The sequence below is a fragment of the Pectinophora gossypiella genome, chromosome 16 (assembly GCF_024362695.1).
Source record: "Pectinophora gossypiella chromosome 16, ilPecGoss1.1, whole genome shotgun sequence".
Taxonomy (NCBI): Eukaryota; Metazoa; Arthropoda; class Insecta; order Lepidoptera; family Gelechiidae; genus Pectinophora; species Pectinophora gossypiella.
The window spans coordinates 12,312,351-12,332,664 of record NC_065419.1 but is presented as its reverse complement, the minus strand read 5'-3'; the positions used below and the strand labels follow the sequence as shown (position 1 = coordinate 12,332,664).

The 20,314-nt window shown below is 37.8% G+C and overlaps 1 protein-coding gene across 1 annotated transcript in view; it reads right to left on the bottom strand.

The window, feature by feature from the left end:
* LOC126373814 (sialin) overlaps nucleotides 1-19,931 on the bottom strand; it is a 41,007-nt gene extending 21,076 nt beyond the window's left edge. The window contains exons 1-6 of the mRNA XM_050020136.1: nucleotides 19,454-19,931; nucleotides 12,389-12,615; nucleotides 6,440-6,530; nucleotides 3,958-4,106; nucleotides 3,033-3,180; nucleotides 2,004-2,170 (exon numbers count right to left, since the gene is read on the bottom strand). Coding sequence (XP_049876093.1) covers nucleotides 2,004-2,170; nucleotides 3,033-3,180; nucleotides 3,958-4,106; nucleotides 6,440-6,530; nucleotides 12,389-12,615; nucleotides 19,454-19,487 — 816 coding nt within the window. The 5' untranslated portion in view covers nucleotides 19,488-19,931. The remainder of the gene's footprint in view (nucleotides 1-2,003; nucleotides 2,171-3,032; nucleotides 3,181-3,957; nucleotides 4,107-6,439; nucleotides 6,531-12,388; nucleotides 12,616-19,453) is intronic.
* Nucleotides 19,932-20,314: the final 383 nt, after the last annotated feature.

The window sequence follows — 20,314 nt, the reverse complement described above, 5'->3', positions numbered from 1 at the left end:
TAAAGTCATTAACTCCGTGATTGATTGCATAGCTCCCTATCTATCATGTATATTTAATAAATGTGTAGACAATGGTGTGTTTCCAGATTTAATGAAGCACAGTAAAGTCATTCCATTGTTTAAAGCTGGTAGTACTTCTGACCCTACTAATTTTAGACCAATATCTATACTACCCACGCTTAGTAAAATATTTGAAAAAATTTTATTACTGCAATTACTTCAACATTTCAATTTAAACAATTTAATGTCTAATAAACAATTTGGTTTCACAAAGGGTCGCTCAACAACCGATGCTGGTGTTGAGTTAATAAATCATGTTTTTCAGGCTTGGGAGGAGTCCAAAGATGCTATTGGTGTCTTTTGCGACCTTTCCAAAGCCTTCGATTGCGTTTGTCATGATATCTTGATCGCGAAACTTCGTCACTATGGAATAACTGATAATGCCATCGCTCTTTTGGAGTCATACCTTAGTGGCCGCGTTCAGAGGGTTGATGTGCATGGCTGCAGATCGTGTGGATCTAACGTCACTATAGGCGTCCCGCAGGGCTCAATTCTAGGTCCATTTCTATTCCTAGTTTACATAAACGACCTACCTAGTCTTGTAAAACATGAGGTGGTGCTGTTTGCAGATGATACCTCCTTACTTTTTAAAGTAAAGAGACGACAAGATTCCTTTGACGATGTAAACAACGCCATTTCAGAGGTAGTGGATTGGTTTACTGTAAACAACCTGCTACTTAATGAAAATAAAACAAAATATGTTTATTTTACGTTATCGAATGTTAGTAGGCCCCTCGATTCTATTATTGTAAAAAATAAGGAATTGGACCTCACGGATACTGCTGTATTTTTGGGAATTACTTTGGACGCTAAGTTGCAATGGAGTCCTCATATTGATAAGTTGTCCAAAAGGCTCAGCTCAGCAGCATTCGCGGTCAAAAAAATTCGTTTAATAACCGATGTAGAAACCGCGCGATTAGTTTATTTTGCCTACTTCCACAGTCTAATGTCGTACGGCATCTTGCTGTGGGGTCATGCTGCAGATATGAACAGCATTTTTGTTCTGCAAAAGCGAGCCATTCGGGCGATTTACAAATTGGGACCCAAGATGTCACTTAGAAATAAATTTAAAGAAATTAATATTTTAACTTTGGCATCACAATATATCTTTGAAAACTTAATATATGTAAAAAAACATATAGGATTATTTGCAAAAAATAGCGATCGGCACATTGTTAATACCAGGAATAAAAATAAACTTGCTTTACAAGTCAGTCGATTACATAAGATTACTAAATCTTTTAAGGGGCAATGTATACGTTTTTACAATAAGATTCCCATTGACATTCAGAATTTGCCTTTCAACTGTTTTAAGACAGTAGTTAAACAAAAACTTTACAAAAAAGGTTATTATAAAGTTAGTGATTATTTAGAAGATATGAATGCATGGGATTAACTGTCTGAGAACTGATATTAGGCAGCTAAATTACTCAATTGTATACCAATATTTTATGTTTTATGTTTATTTTTATTTTTTTAAAGAACGTCAAGTAGCAATAACTTTATTACGTTTATTTTTATTTTTTTAAAGAACGTCTAGGGCCCTGTGCCGAGGTTTTTCTTGCAGCTTCTTTTCCCCGGCTATACAGGTTGTGAGAAGCTGCAGTAGTTTTAGGCGGATGAGACGTTCGTTATGTAAAATTGACGATTCAAAGTGTAACTATGTTACCTACTGAATAAAGATATTTTTGAATTTTGAATTTGAATTTGAATTTTGAACTGCCTGTGCAAATACAATACAAATACACTTTATTGCACCAAAATAAAAATAAATAATTACAAAAAGATTCGTAACTAAGTACATGGCAAATAGCGGCCTTATCACTTAAAGCGATTTCTTCCAGACAACCATAAGGTGAGGCAAAATGTAAAAATTGAAAGATTGCGGGTACAAACTATAAGTACAACTTACCAATAAATACAAAAATTAAAAAAAATCAAACCTTATGCCCATGGTCATCAGTCTTCCCTCCAAGCGAGGTGACGATCATGTTGCGTTCCTCGCTGCTGATCAACGGTTGTTGCTGCGGAGAGTCCTGCACCAGGATCACCCATAACACGCACCACAGGCAGGAGAGACCGCCCATCACGTAGAATACGCTCTCCCAACCTAAGGGAGAAAAGAACAAGTTCTTCATCTTCTTATCGTGTGGGTTGAGAGGTGGATGACCAACCTCATCAATCCTGGTATCAGGATTATTGTTGAACCGCCAAAGGTCCCTAACGTGACTCAAATAACGACTACGTACTTACATCAGTAGGTAGTAACCGGGACCAACTGCGTCACGTGCCTTCCGAAGCACGGATCATCTTATTTCTGGACAATCAGGTGATCAGCACGTTAAGTTAGGAAAATCACATGGGATTTTCCGTCGCAAAAGTATGGATCGGAAAATAATTAAAAAAAAACACAAAAATGTTCATGAATTTTGTGACAGGAAATTCCACTTGATATCAACTAAGAATCATGGTCTGAATCATCCCCCTCAGTATTCGTTAAGGTGTCACTAACACCCATACCTACTTGTATAGCTACGTATCTATGTAGTTGTACGGGATCTAAGTGACATCGTAACGAATACTGAGAGGGATGATTCAGCTGATTAAGTATTCTGAGTTAATACTTAAGTACCCTTAATTGTATAAGTTATGTACGCCGTAATTGTCATATATATTAGTCACAATACCGTAACCTTATAAATGTAAAATGTTTAAATATATGTGATGTGGTTGTACTTTATAAATAAATAAATAAAAATAAAATATCGAGTGGAATTTTCCGTCGCAAAAGTATAGAATTGAAAATAATTTAAATAAAATAAAAAAGATCATGAATTTTGCGACGGAAAATTCCAGTTGATATTAATTAACCCAGAATCATGGTCTGAGTCATCCCCCTGAGTATTCGTTACGATGTCACTAACATCCTGTATATTACACGCTTTACAGTATACAGGTGCTGATGATCTTACCAAAAGTGGCGGTGAGTACTCCAGCCATCAACATGGAGATGACGGTGCCGAGCGAGGTGCCCGCGTATACTAGTGCCGCCATCACGCTCCGCTCGGCCGGGGGTGCCCACTTGGATAATAACACGTGCATGGCCGGGAACGTTACACCCTACGAAACAAATAACATAACATCACGCCCTTACATTATACTCCCTTTTTTACCGACTTCAAAAAAGGAAGAGGTTCTCAATTCGACCGTATATTTTTTTTATTTGAGTTTTTTTTAAGTGGTTTATTGTAGATTTGCCGCAGATAGCATTAACTACTTGGCCGGAAGTTTTTTTTTGACGTGACTTATTGTAGGTTTGCCGCAAATGGCATTAACTACTTGGCCGGTCAAATGGGCGCTGGGGACTCTCACCCGGTTACCCGGACAACAGGTCTGGGGGTGCCCAGTTGGCCGCGAACCTCATAATGTCGAATTCAGTGGTTTGATGTAGATCCCAAGCCCGGATTCGAATCCACGACACTAGCACGCAAGTCACGCGTCTTCTGAAAAGGGCTATAACGGATTTCTATGTATATGGATAAACATTGAGCATAAAGTGATTTCGACTTGATTTTGACAATGTCCCCATCGGGAATCGAACCTGGACCTCCAGGGGCCTGTTTAATAAAACTTATAATTGTAAATTACAATGACAATTTGATGTACATTGCGGAGTGTGTGACCACGAATATTTTGCAGTTTCATATTAGCTACGCAATGAACATCAAATTGTCATTGTAATTTACAATTGTAAGTTTTATTAAACAGGCCCCAGATCGTGAGCCTAACGCTAGAACCACTAGACCACGGAGGCTGTTGTGTGTGTGAATAAAACAATGAGAATTAATCAGGTTATTGCTTAGTAATAACTTGGCATCTTTTGTGCACAATACATACCCCTCCAATGCCTTCTCCGATACGCATGAAGATGACTGCGATGTAACTCGCCTCTGCCATGACGGGGGTGAGCAGGGTACACACCACGTTGATGGACACCGAGAAGAACATCACCCATTTTGCCGAGAACAACTCAGCTACCCTAGCGCCTGTAAACAAATATATATTTTTTTAACAATTCGTGGCTGATTTTACAAACTGACGTATCTGCAATATTTTGCTAAAATAATTTGTGTCCTATCTTCTTCTATCGTGTGGGTTGTGAAGTGAATTACCAACCTCATCAACCCTGGTGGTGGTGGTGTCCTATTAACAATAGCAAAAGGTTCAAATCAGATTTGCCAAAAATTTCAGACACGTCCTTTAGCGACATCAGTGACGAATTACATTATCTATCAAATAATGGCCTATTTCCCTAATGGATATTGCTACACCTACGGCCTCCGTGGTCCAGTGGTTGAGCGTTGAGCTCACGATCCGGAGGCCCTGGGTTCGAATCCCGGTGGGGACATATCACAGAAATCACTTTGTGATCCCTAGTTTGGTTAGGACATTACAGGCTGATCACCTGTTTGTCCGAAATTAAGATGATCCGTGCTTCGGGAGGCACGTTAAGCCTACTACTTACTGCCGTAAGTAGACGTTACCTGAGTCATGTCAGGGGCCTTTGGCGGCTCAATAATAAACCTGACACCAGGTTTGATGAGGCTGGTAATCCACCTCACAATAAGAAGATTGCTACACGAACAATAGAATAGCTCTTAAGTTACTTAATGACGTTTTTTTGCCGTAGCTTATTGTAGGTGTGCTCACATTTCAATTAACTACTTGGCCGGGCAAATGGGAAGCGCTGAAGGCTCGCTCATCCGGTACAAACAACAGGCATGTGGGTCTGAAAAGATTAACATCTGAAAAATTAATCTGACGCGGTAGCCACAAGCGTTGAGGGAAATCGTCGACCACGCCGGCGGGGTCGGAATCGTGTTGGAAGGTCACATTGACAGTGGCTTTTCTAAACCTGACCGGGAGCTACTTCTGTAGTAACTACGTGGTCGTGTCAACCATGATGTCAAGGGCTTTTGGCAACTTTAAAAAAAAGGAAGGCGGCTCTATAACTCCAACATCAGGGTTTCTGAGTCATCGGTCATCGACCTTGCAATCTTCATGAAAGAAGTAGTGTGATGTGACGTCACAGTTAGCATGTTTCTATAAACCGCACATTCCTATTTCTCAAAAATCCAAACCGCAACATTACTCGACTCGTCCTTAGGCACTCATTCTTAACTGGCTGAATTACCAAGTGACTTTTTTCCTGACCCTATATCCCTAGGGAATAACGAGAACATAAATTACTTACCTATACGGAAATTGAAAGTAGTTTTCGTTTTTATAGCACCAATGTTTATGGAAAGTTACAAAGAGAAAATTTTATCGAAGAAGTCTGTCTTGGAGGACGTCGATAAAGATATGGAATAGAAAAAAAATCGTATGGACCGGGTGTGCTATTATGGCATAGAATAAAGAATATTACTAGCCGGGCCAGGAGTGTTAACCATAACTACACCCCGGATACTTCATACAAACAACCTCGTTTTACACAGACTCTACACATGGATAAGTATTATGATATACCCGCATATGTCTGACACGATACGATTCAAGTCTAACGTATGTCCGAAGGGGGATGAGGCAAACTTAGCTCAGACGCTGGTGGAGAGCGGAGAATTGCCGTTCTATATGTAGTAATAGTCCTTATTCTTTGGTTAAGGTAAGGTAGGTAGGTACCTTAGTCAAGTCGTAAGTACATACTTATCGCAACTTCATCAAATGAGATTACGGTCACTGATCGTAAATGGAACAGACCGAGCATAAGGACGTCTTCACACTACTTACGATCCGAATCCGTCCGTCTCTTCTCTAGTATGGATCAATGACCAATAGTGTCAGGGTTACTATTGAGCGCCCGTAGGCCCCTGACATGACTCATGTAACGAATAATGTCAATATTAGCCGAAACCGGCTGCTTAACGTACCCTCCGAAGTACGGATCATCTTATTTTCAGGCAATCGGATGATCAGCCTGCAATGTCCTAACCAAAATAGGGATCACAAAGTGATTTAGTGTACCTACTGGAAATCGAACCTGGGACTTCCGAATCGTGAGAGAACTCGGATCGGATTTGGAACGGATGTACAGTCACGAGTACTAATATGTATACACTTTGAAACCATGTCACATTAACTTTTTCGGAAATTAAACCGTAAGTCTCATTAAATGTCAAATATGATAGTGCGACAGGGTTCTAAAGTGGGTACATGATATTGCTCATGACTGTACAATCAAAGAGCAAAAGTGCAGTCACTGAGCCCAGCGAATTGTTTGTAAACAGTGTTTTATAGACAGCAGTAGTCATGAGCATTATAATGCTCACTAACTATCGACAAATACCTACACGATAAGATTATCCACCGTGATACTTACCAGGTATTTGCGAGATGAAGTATCCCCAGAAATAGCAGCTTAGTACGATGCCCTGGATCTCCGATGACCAATCGAACGGGCCAACCAACTCCTGCGCAGACAGATAATTATTTTAACACGATTCCTGGTGTACTTATAGATTAAAATACTGGTAGACAAAAGCAATACTATAGATAGTAACATAATTTTATAGATGTCTGCCCTCGCGGCACGGCAACCACGCCGCAAGCGGCGCGAATTATATTGAGAGTTACGACCATGAACTAGACAATAAAAAAAAATGCGGGATCTCGGATTGATATTTCCAATCCCGCGGGATCTCGAATTTGCGATCTCAAGTCGGGATTGCATTTCCTACTATCTACGTAGACAGCATTCGCTGCGTTTAGTGGTCGAAGCCCTCGACATAATTCACGTCACGAGCGGTGGTTATCATGCAAACCCTGCCGATCCAAATATCAAGCAACATTTTTTTTTATATATATGCCTCTGCCTTTACATTATATTTATTTATTTATTTTATTTAATGAACAGTTATAAAATACAGTAAGTAGACAAAAAAACATAACAGTTGAAAACTAATTACAGGTTTCCACTGATATATTTTTGAATATAATTATGTACCAGAGTAAAAATATACCAGTGTGTAGTAGTTTCACTTGTGGTAGGTTTTCATTGGCATTTGTTTGTATTTACAAGTATCCATTTTGTAAAAAGGCTGTAAGCTACCCAATAAAAAAAAAATATATACATCGCCATCTATATATTTTTTGAGGAACGTGGCCTGGAAAATCCCTCATTGAAAGGTAATCACTTCCTTTCAACAGCCCCTGAGTGTCAGTGAAGATCGAATCGAAGAAGAATCAGATTTACTTGCTATAATACATTCGAATCAAAAATAAATTAAAAATTAAATACATACTTACATACATACACTCACGCCTATTTCCCACCGGGGTAAGCAGAGACTATAGAATTCCATTTGCTTCGATCCTGACACACTTCTCTTGCTTCCTCCACATTCATCAATCGCTTCATACACGCACGCCGGTTCAGAGTAGATCGTATTGAACCTTTTCTAAGGACATCTCCAATTTGATCATCGTAAGTCCTTCTCGGTCTTCCTCTGCCAGCCCTACCATCAACTTTCGCTTTATATACCGCTTTTGCAATTCTATTATCCTTCATCCGCTCAACGTGTCCAAACCAACCTAACATTCCCTTCTCAATCCTAGTCACTATATCGTCTTTTACACCACATCTCTGTCTTATCACACTGTTTCTCACTCTATCACTCAACTTCACACCGCAGATGCTACGCAAAGACCTCATTTCTACGGCATTGATCCTACTTTCATGCTTCTTCTGCCATACCCAACATTCACTACCGTACTTCAGCGTAGGGACAAGCACTGCATTGTGAACAGCCATCCTCGCATGAACATGAAATCCCGTCTTTGCTATGTTCGGATAACGCGTGACTTAGGTACATCGTAGTGACGGTTTCGATTCACGACCCAGACTCTACATCACTGAATTCGATTTGAGTTTGAATTCATGTTTTGGTTTGTACAATTTGTGTCTGATTAATGGCAATAGCATCCGTGGTCTAGTGGTTAGAGCGTTAGGCTCACGATCTGGAGGTCCGGGTTCGATTCCCGATGGGGACATTGTCGAAATCACTTTGTGAGACTGTCCTTTGTTTGGTAAGGACTTTTCAGGCTTGAATCACCTGATTGTCCGAAAAAGTAAGATGATTTCGTACTTCGGAGGGCACGTTAAGCCGTTGCTCCCGGCTATTAGCCGTAAAAAAGGACCTCCACCGACCCGCAGTGGAGCAGCGTGGTGGAGTATGCTCCATAACCCCTCCGGTTGATTGAGGGGAGGCCTGTAGCCAGCAGTGGGACGTATAGGCAGTTTATGTTATGTTAATGGCAATAGCGTGGTCCCGATTACACGAGATTGAAACATAGCTGGCGAGGAGGAGGAGGAGAAACTTCTGCCTACCCCTTCGAGGACATGTTATATGTTAAATCACGCGGTAAACGCGTTAATAACCATCAATCTGCACTGGGCCCGCGTGATGGTTTAAGGCCCGATCTCCCTATTCATCCATAGGGAAGGCCCGTGCCTCAACAGTGGGGACGTTAATGGGCTGATGATGATGTTAAATCACGACTGTGAATCGTGTCTCCTCATAAGATATCAGCAATTCCAGACTGATAGCCATAAATTTAGATACGACAATACAAATTGATGGCCCGCTGTTATTTTGATGGTTCAATTGAAATATTTATCGCGCCACTTTCAATTTCCTTGACCTTGCCTTGCCCTATGAAATCAGGGGTTAATTTTCAGTTATACGACATTCCCGGTAAAAAAAAATATTTATACTTTTTATACCTATTTAAAAAGTTCATAGTTTTTTGTTTCACACCTATTTAAAAAGTTCTTAGTAAGTACTTTTTTAACATATACTTATTTAAAAAGTTCTTATTACGTGTTTTAACACCTACTTACTTATTTTAATTTTTTGACGTGACTCATTGTAGATTTTCCGCTCTGCAGATGGCATGAACTACTCGGCCGGACTAATTTTCAGCCGGACTAATTTTTGTAACATCTACTTAAAATGTTCTTCTTGTGTTATAATAACACCCCTTTAAAAATGTTATTCTATGCGACAAAATCTAGTTACGTCGAAGCCACCTAATGGATATTATTATAGCAATTGGAGTAAAGTTAATATTATATTATGACTTGACCGGGGGTCGAACCGTAAGTATCGTTTGCTTATCTCAAAAACTGATTTTATCAAGTAATGAAATAACCAGTATAACCATAACGTATAGTCTAGACTGTTTCACTATTCATATTTTTCTATGTTACTTAATAATATTGTTGTAATGAAGCTGCTATCACCTCTTACGTTGCTGTGCCCTTGCAGGGCGCCCGGCCGTCACATGTACCTAATACCTTATAATAATACCAACACCTTAGCTGCTTGTGACTTTTCAATGAATACATTAATATGAATCCATCTATAGCATCGGCTACAATTTGATAGGAGTAAGCATATTGGATTTTATTTTTATAGCATCATCATCAATTTAAGAGCCACGCTCTTGTCGATGTAGCATTTTCCATTCCAGTCTATCAAAGGCCAATTCCTTGACTTCCCTATAAGACACGACGTTAACATTTTCTTTAATCTGTTCCATGTAAGCTCTTCTTGGTCTTCCCCTTCCTCTCTTTCCTTCTAGCCTTCCTTCTATGATATATTTAATAAATTCGTCGTGTCTTATTAGGTGTCCAATCATCTTGCCTCCTCTGTCCTCAATAATTCTCAGTATTTGTCTCTTTTCCCTTACTCTTACTAGCACATCCTTATTTGTAACCCTTTCTGTCCAACTTATTCTTTCCATCCTCCTCCAACACCACATTTCAAAGGCCTCGAGTCTCTCTCTGTCATTTTTATAGCAGTCAGTACATTTTAATGTTAACGTTATCTAATGAACATAGTTCCAAATCCCCGGTAGCGGACTTGCACCAATGAGTTATTAGTTTTCGCTAACACAGTTGGCTCGACCATTATAGACGGCGATACGGCTCACCACCTATCACGTTGGTCTAACAGAAAGCTCGGTGAAGTGTGGATAGTTAGTCTGACTATCCCAATTGGGATATACTCGTGAGCTTATGTTATTGTTGCTAATATTTGTTTTATTAACATTATATAGCCGTAACATTGCAACAGCATACCGCGCGCGATGCGATAATTGAGCCAATTAAATTGGTTTGTTTATCGCGTAGATAAAATAATTAGCATGAAAAAAGAATAATCGACAAGACAGTCTTTCTCCACAATGATTCGTTTTTGGAATCGGCCCAAAACCTCATCAAATCACTCTCGAATGACTGACCTACACAAGGTGACTATTTTGGGTTTACCCTCATAACACTGGAGTCTTGATGGCTTAAATTAGATTTACGATCAGGTAAATGTGGTTGAATCTGGAAATCGCGACTTATGTAGCAAGCATTAAGTGCAATAAAAGTGATTTTCTTAGCGAACAAAAAAAATAACATGACCCTTCCTGAAAACGATCAACGTAAATTATTAGAGTACTTAAGTGTCTACCTACAAACTTACTTTATAAGATCGTAAAAAAGTATGTTTTTGAAAATGACCCGTTTTTACTTACGATTTAGGTCGGTTGAAGAATATACTCCTTGGTTCCATTTCATGAAACCATTCATTGTTTTCATAAAATGAACCTAATCAAAGACATGTAAAGTACACATATGATTATGCTCCAGTGGACTCAATATTATTATTAACAATTGAACGTCGTCGCGTCGTTCCAATCGAAATTTTCAAATCATTTCAAATTGGCCTTAATTCTAGTGTTTTGACGGAGCCTAGTTAAGCGCAGGTGGTTTGTTTCAGGGAATTGCAATTAAATAGAAAATGCTGATTTTCTGATAATTCTTGTGCCGGTACTTGTATTTCTTGTGTGTAGTAGATGCTGCTGTGGAGCCGTCGATGCCAATTAAACGCGAACTTATTAAAACGAAACACTGTATTCCGCCATCTACATTGTTGCAGAGTCAAAGAAAAAAATAAAAGCACCATGTTCTTATATCTCATCATCATCATCACCAGCCCATTAAGTCCCCACTGCTGGGGCACGGGCCTTCCCTATGGATGGATAGGGAGATCGGGCCTTATACCATCACGCGGGCCCAGTGCGGATTGATGGTTATTAACGACTGCTAATGCAGCCGGGACCAACGGCTTAACGTGCCTTCCGAAGCACGGAGGAGCTTGAGATGAAAACTTTTTTTTTGTGGTCACCCATCCTATGACCGGCCTTTGCGAAAGTTGCTTAACTTCAACAATCGCAGACCGAGCGCGTTTACCGCTGCGCCACCGAGCTCCTCTCCATGTTCTTATATCTAGTGTAGTCATAAAGCAACATTTTCATGCTTTCTTTCCACCCAAAATACTGAGTCCCAGCCTACTCTTCCCGCTTTCCCGGCTCTTGCGTGCAGCAAGTTTTCTCCGCATCTACTATCAGGCTATAAAAATGGGACAAGTATATAGAGAACTTGGCTTAAATTCCAACTTTTTCTCTTCTTATTTATAAACACTTGCCAACAATTGTAGAAGATAGAATTCAGACATCTCAATAAAGCTAACATGCACGAGTTGCGTGACCACTAAAATTATCTATGGAATGTCTAAAGAACTTTATAAGTAAGTAGTCCTAAATCCTAAAAATAATTTGCATCTACCGCGGGGAAATAAAGACACTGATTATGATTTACACAGACACATGATTATGATTATGATTATGACACTACATTATAAACAATTTATTTACAAACATCTGTTATAAATAGAAGTTTTAAAATAGATTTAACCAAGGGCAATAAACTTTCTGTCCTTTTCATTTCAGCGTGGTCAATGTATCTTTGTAGAATAAGTACTTATCTATACAGGGTGTTAGTGTCATCGTAACGAAAACTTTTAGGGATGACTCAGACCATTCCGAGTTGATATCAAGTGGAATTTGCCGTCAAATACTTCTAGGATCCCCGAGAAATAGGATTATAGGATTTTCCGAGAAATTCCCACCACAAGATAATGCTTTAACCTCTCGTCCCAACTCGAATATAATTTTATATGACCCTAACACATAAGTAATTGCATAATGTTTGCAGCTATTTCGTAAGTATAATTTTCGCTTTAGGTTGACAATTGAATTACACCAGGGGGATTAAAAAGGCCACAACGAAGCGATTCATCTAAAAAAGCAATATTGCAATTTGACATTTGCGCATATAAAAGTAGGTGCGCAATGCAAACAAATGTCAAATAGCAATATTGCTTTTTGTCAATATTGGTTGAGTTTGAGTTAGATGATAAAGAAATTGTATACTTACAGTAGCGTTACCACCTCCGCCAGTAGCTTGGCACTCGAGCTCTCCGCTATTCTTCTCCACCGTAGCATTAAGTACATCATGATGGGCATTGGCACTGGCATGGAGCTTGATGGCGGTATGGTTGAGCATGCCCACCATAGCCACCGATAGGTTCACCTTGAGACCATATACGATCGCCATGCCTATCGAGCCTAACACGGCTAGGATGTAGCGGCATGGGACCACGCCTGGAAAAGAGATATTCTGAGTTTCCAGGTGCATACACTCAAATCCATAATCCCTAAAGGGGTGAGAAGGTACAAGACAACTTTTGAAGCGAACTTTGAACCTCGTAAAGTCCAGATTCCCACAGTAGTTGGGGTTTGGATGTTAAAAGGACATTATTCCTCACGGCGGCCCAATAGTTGAGTAGTAACCCTGATACCAGGTTTGATAAGCTCGGCTATTGATCCAACTTAAGTTGAGGTACGTATAAACCTCATCACTCACATGATTACCAGTTTCAAGTTTCTCTTAAGTTCGGTTTCCAATTTCCAAGTGCTTTCAGCAAAATCAAACAGGTAAGGAATACTTTTTCTCTCGTGTGTATCAACCCTGGTGTCAGGGTTTCTATTGAGCCACCAACATGACTCATGTAAATAATAGCCGACATCAACCGCTTGACGTGTCTTCCGAAGCACGAATCATCTCACTTGCGGACAATCGGCTTATCAACCTCAAATGTCCTAACCAAACTAGAGATCACAAAGTGATTTTTTTGATATTTCCCAATGGGATTCGCACCCGGGATCTCAGGATCATGAGCCCAACAGAGGCCGACCACAGAGGCGGTTAAACATGTAAAACTACCATTATTAAAAGAAAACTTGATAGGTCAGTTCCTAAAGCAGTTATACATATATCCGAGTGCGAATAAGGCAACCGGCAATCTAATAAACTAGATTTATGAGATATTCTGGAATTCTCTAATGGTTGATGTAGAGTTCAATTGTGTTGCCTGTTGCTATTTGTTGTGTGTTTTCTATTTGGCACAATAGGCTAATTTCCTATTGGTTTCCTACTAGTCAAATCAGTTACTTTTTACTAAACGTCAAAACACGATATTACTAAGGAAATCGTATGAAAAAAGCACACTGTGCTGTGTTATTACGTTTTTCTTGATTAAAATTCTTAAATAAGTTAAATAGATAAACGAAAATGTTTTTCGTTAGTTTTAGATCTGTCTTTATTTAGTACTTAATCAGAATTTCATAATTTATCTTGTTCGTTGTTTTATATAAATAAGTTAAAACCTATTGTATTTTCTTTCCTTTATGTATGTATGACATATGCTCTGTTCATAACAAAGGTTTTAAAATACTTACTTACATATGTATGTATTCATTTTCTAGATCACCAGCTAGGGATATGCCCGATATAGGTGGGCGGGTGGTATCGCCGCCGTCAATAATGGCCGAGCCAACTTGTTGCTATTAGATAGGTAATATAAGTAAAACCTATTACCTAAATAGGTTTTTTTTTCAGTTCATCGACCTTTATTGATTATCGGAGAGAGTACGACCAACGCAAATAGCGACCCAACACATAGGCATGTCAATGTCACAGACGTGTTCGTAATACTAAGTACCCACATCCGATCATTTGTTTAAGAAGTATTTAAATATTCCGTTAGAAGTATTTAATATGAACATACATGTCCTTTGAGGTACTTAACTCGTCTGTTAACTGCAAGTACTTACTTAGGTATAAGTAGTCTAAAGGATTAATGAGAAGCTCAATGTAAGAAAAAGTGTCTATTTCCTTATCTACCTACGGTCATGAATAAAAGAAGTGCGCTTGCGCTAGAAATACTTCCTAACTTCTGAAGGGGTTAAAAAGGCCACATCGAAGCAACCCAAGTAGCATTGGCGAGTCTAAAAAGGGGATATTAGATATCTAATAGAATGCGATTTGATTGTCTACCTCTAGAGTAAAACATCCCTCAAGTTATCTTCAAGAACGCTTATAGATAGCCTCTAGCCAAGTGGGCACAACCTTGTAGCTATTCATAAGAAGGGGTTAAGAACGCACGAATAGATAGAGTTAAGAGTTGAAAATTTTCAAAGTCTAAAGGCGTACTTCTAGAGTCTTTCTAAACTGTTTATAGACCACAATGTGCACTAGTAGATAGTCTATAGATAATGTTAAGAGCTAAACAGAAATCTTTGCATGTGAAGTTTTAAGACCAAATTTTCTTAACATTAACAGCTTTAAGATAATTTTTATTTGAAATAGACAACGATTCATAATGGCGCAGATCTCACAAGAGTAAAAGTTAATATTACAACATGGCGTTACAAATTTCTAAATTCCTATTTATTTACCGCTTATACGGGCTGATACTGTCACCTACACATGAAAAACCTAATGCGGATGAAAGTTTCTCGTGGAATTTGTGTAAAACTCTCTGAAAATAAGAGCGCCCGCTTTAAATGTAATATTTAATTAATAATTTACCAAATAAAAAAATATTTTGTAAAAATAATATTTTTTAAATTAGATTCAAATGCTTTAACCATTTATTTCATTCATAATATAGTATTTTAAAACGTGTAGAATGATTTATTAGACATAATTTATTCATAAAAACACGAATAAATAGTTCGTTATAATAATGTGAAAACGTATCAAGCAATAAAAATGGCGTCTAGTTAAAATTGTCTACAAAATCGATTCCTTTAGAACAAACATTCTAAAGAATTGTCTGTAGTATGGCTCTAGATAATGACAAGACTATTTGTACTTGTTACATACTAAACTTACTAGTCGAAGAAAAAACAGGTTTATGAGTGATTTAAGATTGCCTATAAACTGTCATTTTTGTATACTGTTTTATCTCTTCGGAGTATTTCTAGACATTCATCAGAGAACTGTATTTTTTACGTTGTGAACAATTATGGATAGAATTGTGCAGAAGCAATCTATTGCATTAATTGACGAGGGAAAGAAAAATATTTTTATTTGTAAACAATGCGAAATAATATAATCTTAAGTCATTTAGATCTTTCGTTAAATTCAGTCTAGTATGGTTTAAAGAAGGCGATAAAATGTATGAGTGGTATTACATCTATCCAAAAATACTCAGACGATAACCTCTTGTATATAAACATAGTTATGTACTGTGTTTTTAACTCCCGTGGAGACACTTCGTGCGTATGCGTAACCCTGTGATATTAGCGTCAAAACGATATTGAATTCTCTTTTATAAATAAACCTACCATTTATAACATTTTTCAAATTTTTGTGTTCATCATTATCCACCTTAGGATTTTGTATCATAATAAGTGGCTGCAAATAGTTTCTCGATTTGTAGTTCTGCCTACCCCTTCAGGGAATACGGGCGTGAGTTTATGTATGTATATATTTTAATATATTTTTTTATTTAAATATAAAGAAATTTAATGATAGACGTTCTGTACGTTTTTCTACCTCTTAGGTGAATTTTATTATTGGACTTACTTGCAATATTAGAGATTCCTAGAGTTTTAGTTTTTTTCAAATCTAGCATACTTATTTCTTTTTTTTTACTGGTATATAATGACGATGACACAGGTCCGTTATTTTCTCCTGATATTATTCATTTTCCAAAATAGAACTCGCTATTGCAAAATAGAATTCACTTTTATCCGTGCGGCGACGGAGAAAGAATACGATTGTCGCCGCCCCCCTCTTCCCGTGGATGTCGTAAGAGTTGACTAAGGGTAATTCCAAACATAACACCTCTTTTAGCTGGTGGTAGACCTCGCCACCTGGTTAGCTACCACCCTCCCGCCGGAGCCAGGCGCCAAGCCACTTGCTGCGTTCCGTCTGTGCGCGGGAGTACCAGTGCCTTTGGGGGATGTAAGGGTATCAGTTGTGTTGCTTAGAACCGATTTGGTTCCTTAAGCGACGTCAGGCCGGGAAGCTCCCTCTGGAGGGTAGTGGGATTCGAGGCACGGTCTTGCCGGTGGCCGACCGCAGGTAGTTGGGGGCCCTGTGGTATTCCGTCAATCAGCACACGACCCTAAAATGATTTGTGACCGCAGTGCAGTAATAATAAGGTCGCTTTTTCTAAACTTCATTTTTGTGCATTTCTTTTGTCTATGGTGGTGGTTTGGTGGTTTGTCCATGGCAATCCGTCAATCAGCATACGACCCTACAACTACCAATAACAATCACAGTGAAGTAATAATAAAGTCGATTTTTGTTTGAATAAAAGTTATGATTGACAAATAAGTTTTAAATTTAAATTGGTGGATAGATTAATACCCCTCTTACAGGTATAAGTGGCAAATCGCTTCACCAGCCCCCTCCATCTCAAAGGCACCACCACAAAGATCACCTTTATACTCGGCGCTGCGTCAATTTGTACACATCCATGAATAATATAAAATGTTATGTCATTACGATCTAAGAAATTAACACATCCAAGGTCCTCTAAGACCTCTAAGTCGGTCCAAAGCATTTAATCTCTCGCCTCTTGAACTATATCTTGAGTATGAGGCAATATATCGGCTGAACGCTCACGCCAGGACCAGCTGGGAACCCCAAAAAATGAGATCGTGATCTTTAATTTTTTACTGTCTCCGTTGCATAAAGCCAATCGATCTAGTAAAATTGCACTTAGTTATGCTATTGTTAGGCAAATAAACACTGGAAACACTGTTTCACTAGCAAATTTTTAGAATAACTATAACATATCTATAAAAGTAGTTTATTTAGACTTTAGTGTCTCTCTAAAACAAAGTTAAGAGTACCACTAGCTAAAATTGAATATTTGTAGAAAGTTATATCTTAAAATATACCATCTTATCTATAAAATATCTAGAAAATCGGTTCCTCTAGGCTTTATTCATTACTTATAGATAATATTGTCTTAAGATAATCGTCATACCTAGAAATGTACTTAAAATAAGTGCTCTATAGAGCAAATTATCTAAAAATAATCAAATATTAGTGAAGATACTCTATAAGAATACTAATACTTTATAGAAGCCATCTGTAGAAAGCCCTTGTCTAGAAATAAACCACGAATAGACTATCAATAGATAATTTTGTTTTAAGCCTCCAGACCGATGCTACTTGGGAATTCATCTAAAAAAAGCAATATTGCAACTTGACATTCGCTCATATAAAAGTAATTGCACAATGCAAACAAATGTCAAATAGCAATATTGCTTTTTTAGATGAATTGCTTCGATGTGGCCTTTTTAACCCCCCCGGTCGGCTGCTCAAAACAAAACACAGTCAGTGTTACTACAAAACAAAGACTAAAAGATAAACTATGTTTAAAATATAATCCGTATACGAAAGAAGTCCCGAAGGCCGCGGCGCTACTGTCGCAGATTCTGCAAAGAATTATTATAACTTGTCAAGTTAGTTTCATTAAAATCCGCCGACTTCTTTCGTGGCGCGAAATACTATTTCAAACCTAGTTTATTTTTAGTTTGTGTTTTGTAGTAACACTGATAAAGTCCCATTTCGTAGCCTTATAGGCGATTTTTTTCAAAAAGACGCTCACTTGGTTTTCGCTCTAAGAAGTCGATTTGGAAAAAAAATCCATTTTTAAAATTCGTCAGTCAAGCAGAAAGATGAAAAACAGAATAATTTTACTTTGTCCCAGTCATCTATTGCGTGCGTCTCTACCTAACTCCGTAAGGATAACAAGCGTGACTTGCTTATGTTATTAATAAACGTTTCGAAATAATATAATTTTGATAAACAATTAAAAATAAAAACTTAAAGTAAGTATTTAGTATTTCGTAATTGTTTCAGCAGAATAGCTCATATTCATGGTTACACATTCCAAATGCACAATTGCATAACATAAAACGACCTACGCATCATCATTTTTTTGACGTCACTTCTTGTAGATTTGCCGCATATGGCATTAACTACTTGGCCGGACAAATGGAGAATGTTTAGGGCTTTCACCCTGTATGCATCAAAGCACGAACAATGGACGAACAATACGTTCATGTTTTCATTTGGAACACGCTATGATGCTTATCAGCTCAATATGTGAGACGTATTGTCATTGTGTTATAAGCAAGCCTCCGGTTGAGCGTTAGGCTTACGATCCGGAGGTCCTGCGTTCGAATCCCGGTGGAGACATATCACAGGGGGACGGACAGACAGACATGACAAATCCATAAGGGTTATGTTTTTTGCCATTTGGCTACGGAACCCTAAAAGTAGGTCCTTAATGATTCTGATGTTACAAATTCCTTATCATATATTTAAATGGAACACGTAGCTTAGAGTGCCTAAAACGCGATAAGAGATTAAAGAGATTTTTACTATTTAAAAAGAGTTTTTATTACGGATATAAATTTTATTTATAAAATATTGTGGTCAACGATGTGATAATAATACTTATTTCCTTTTCTGTGCTCGCTGTACAGTCATGAGCAATATCATGTACCCACTTTAGAACCCTGTCGCACTATCATATTTGACATAATTTAATGAGACGGTTTCATTTGTCAAAAAAGTTAATATGACATGGTTTCAAAGTGTATACATATTAGTGCTCGTGACCGTACAGGACATCCGATGTGACCTCTGCGTTAACAAGGTCATGTATCTGAATTTCAGACGAATTGAAATCTTGTAAGAGACATTATGTTTCTGTTTTTATATTGTTTTAATCTACCTACCTACTCAATTTTTTCCTTTTGACACAAAGTATTCCGAAAGGTCAATGAATGTATAGAGTAGGTGAGTTGAAGTTAAATCAATTAAAAGTTTAATAACTTTCGGCTCTACCACTTAGGTACGTAATATTAAAATTCCTGTTTAACTTAACTGTTTTAGGTATATAACCTGTACTTAGGTCATTCTATATTTAATAAGTAACTAGTTGTTTATAGGTACAGTTTTAAAACTTGTTGCATTGTTATTTACCTACTAAAATAAAATAAATATCTTATATTAAATCTGTAAACTTCTAAGAAAATACTACAGAAACTAACTAAACTAAATAAAAAAAGCCTACGTTATGTTAGTATTATTTTTTTGCAAATCAAAACATTAAAGTCAACTTACGTCCCAAAACATTTCCTCTTGCGGGCACATCCATTTTCAACTTTTAATTCAGTTTTAATTTACTTAACACTGTCATTCAAAATTGGAATATTTTTCGACACCAAAAATACACGCACAAGAATTATTAACGGTTCTTTCTGAATGTATATTACCCGCGCAACGCACTCATAATGTGGTGCAACTCTCTCTGAGTAATTCCAAGCTAGTATTTACTCTTATATCAGGACACACGTGCGACCGGTCATGTGCCGAAATGCTTTCGGTGTGGCGTCGGTAACCTCGTATCGCCGGTTTGAGCTTTCGCGCTTCCCCAAGGTGACCTTCAAAGGAAACGAGATCGATGAATTCAGGAAAGTTGTAACATCCGCTTTCCCTCAAAAGTTGCGCAACAGGTTCTTGGATTACATTATTAGAAATTTTGAAATTGAAATAACTGCTCGTGTTTCGATTATCTTACTCTTTATTTTATTCATTCAAATCTTTTTGTTAATAATGGGTGTGGCTGAAACAAACGAGCTTGCTGATAATAATTATTATCTAGTTTTCCCGCCAAACTACGCCATTATGCGCCATCTATTGTGATAAAAATGAATTATTACAAAGTTAATTCAATGTGTTCGTTATCAGAAGAATCACTAGAGGTCATCCATGCCATGATGCCATAGAGACATGATGCAGATGCATTTAATTTGTTTATTATTAAAATGAGTTTCATGTTTTGTTTATGAAGTTTTTAAAATTTGTTGCATTTTTGAATAAACTTTATTCAAAAAAAAGGCTTTTTTAAAAATTGTACTCAGCCTAAATTGGAATGTTTTCATAACATCTTGACACAAAGACATGACATGATAACATCAGTGT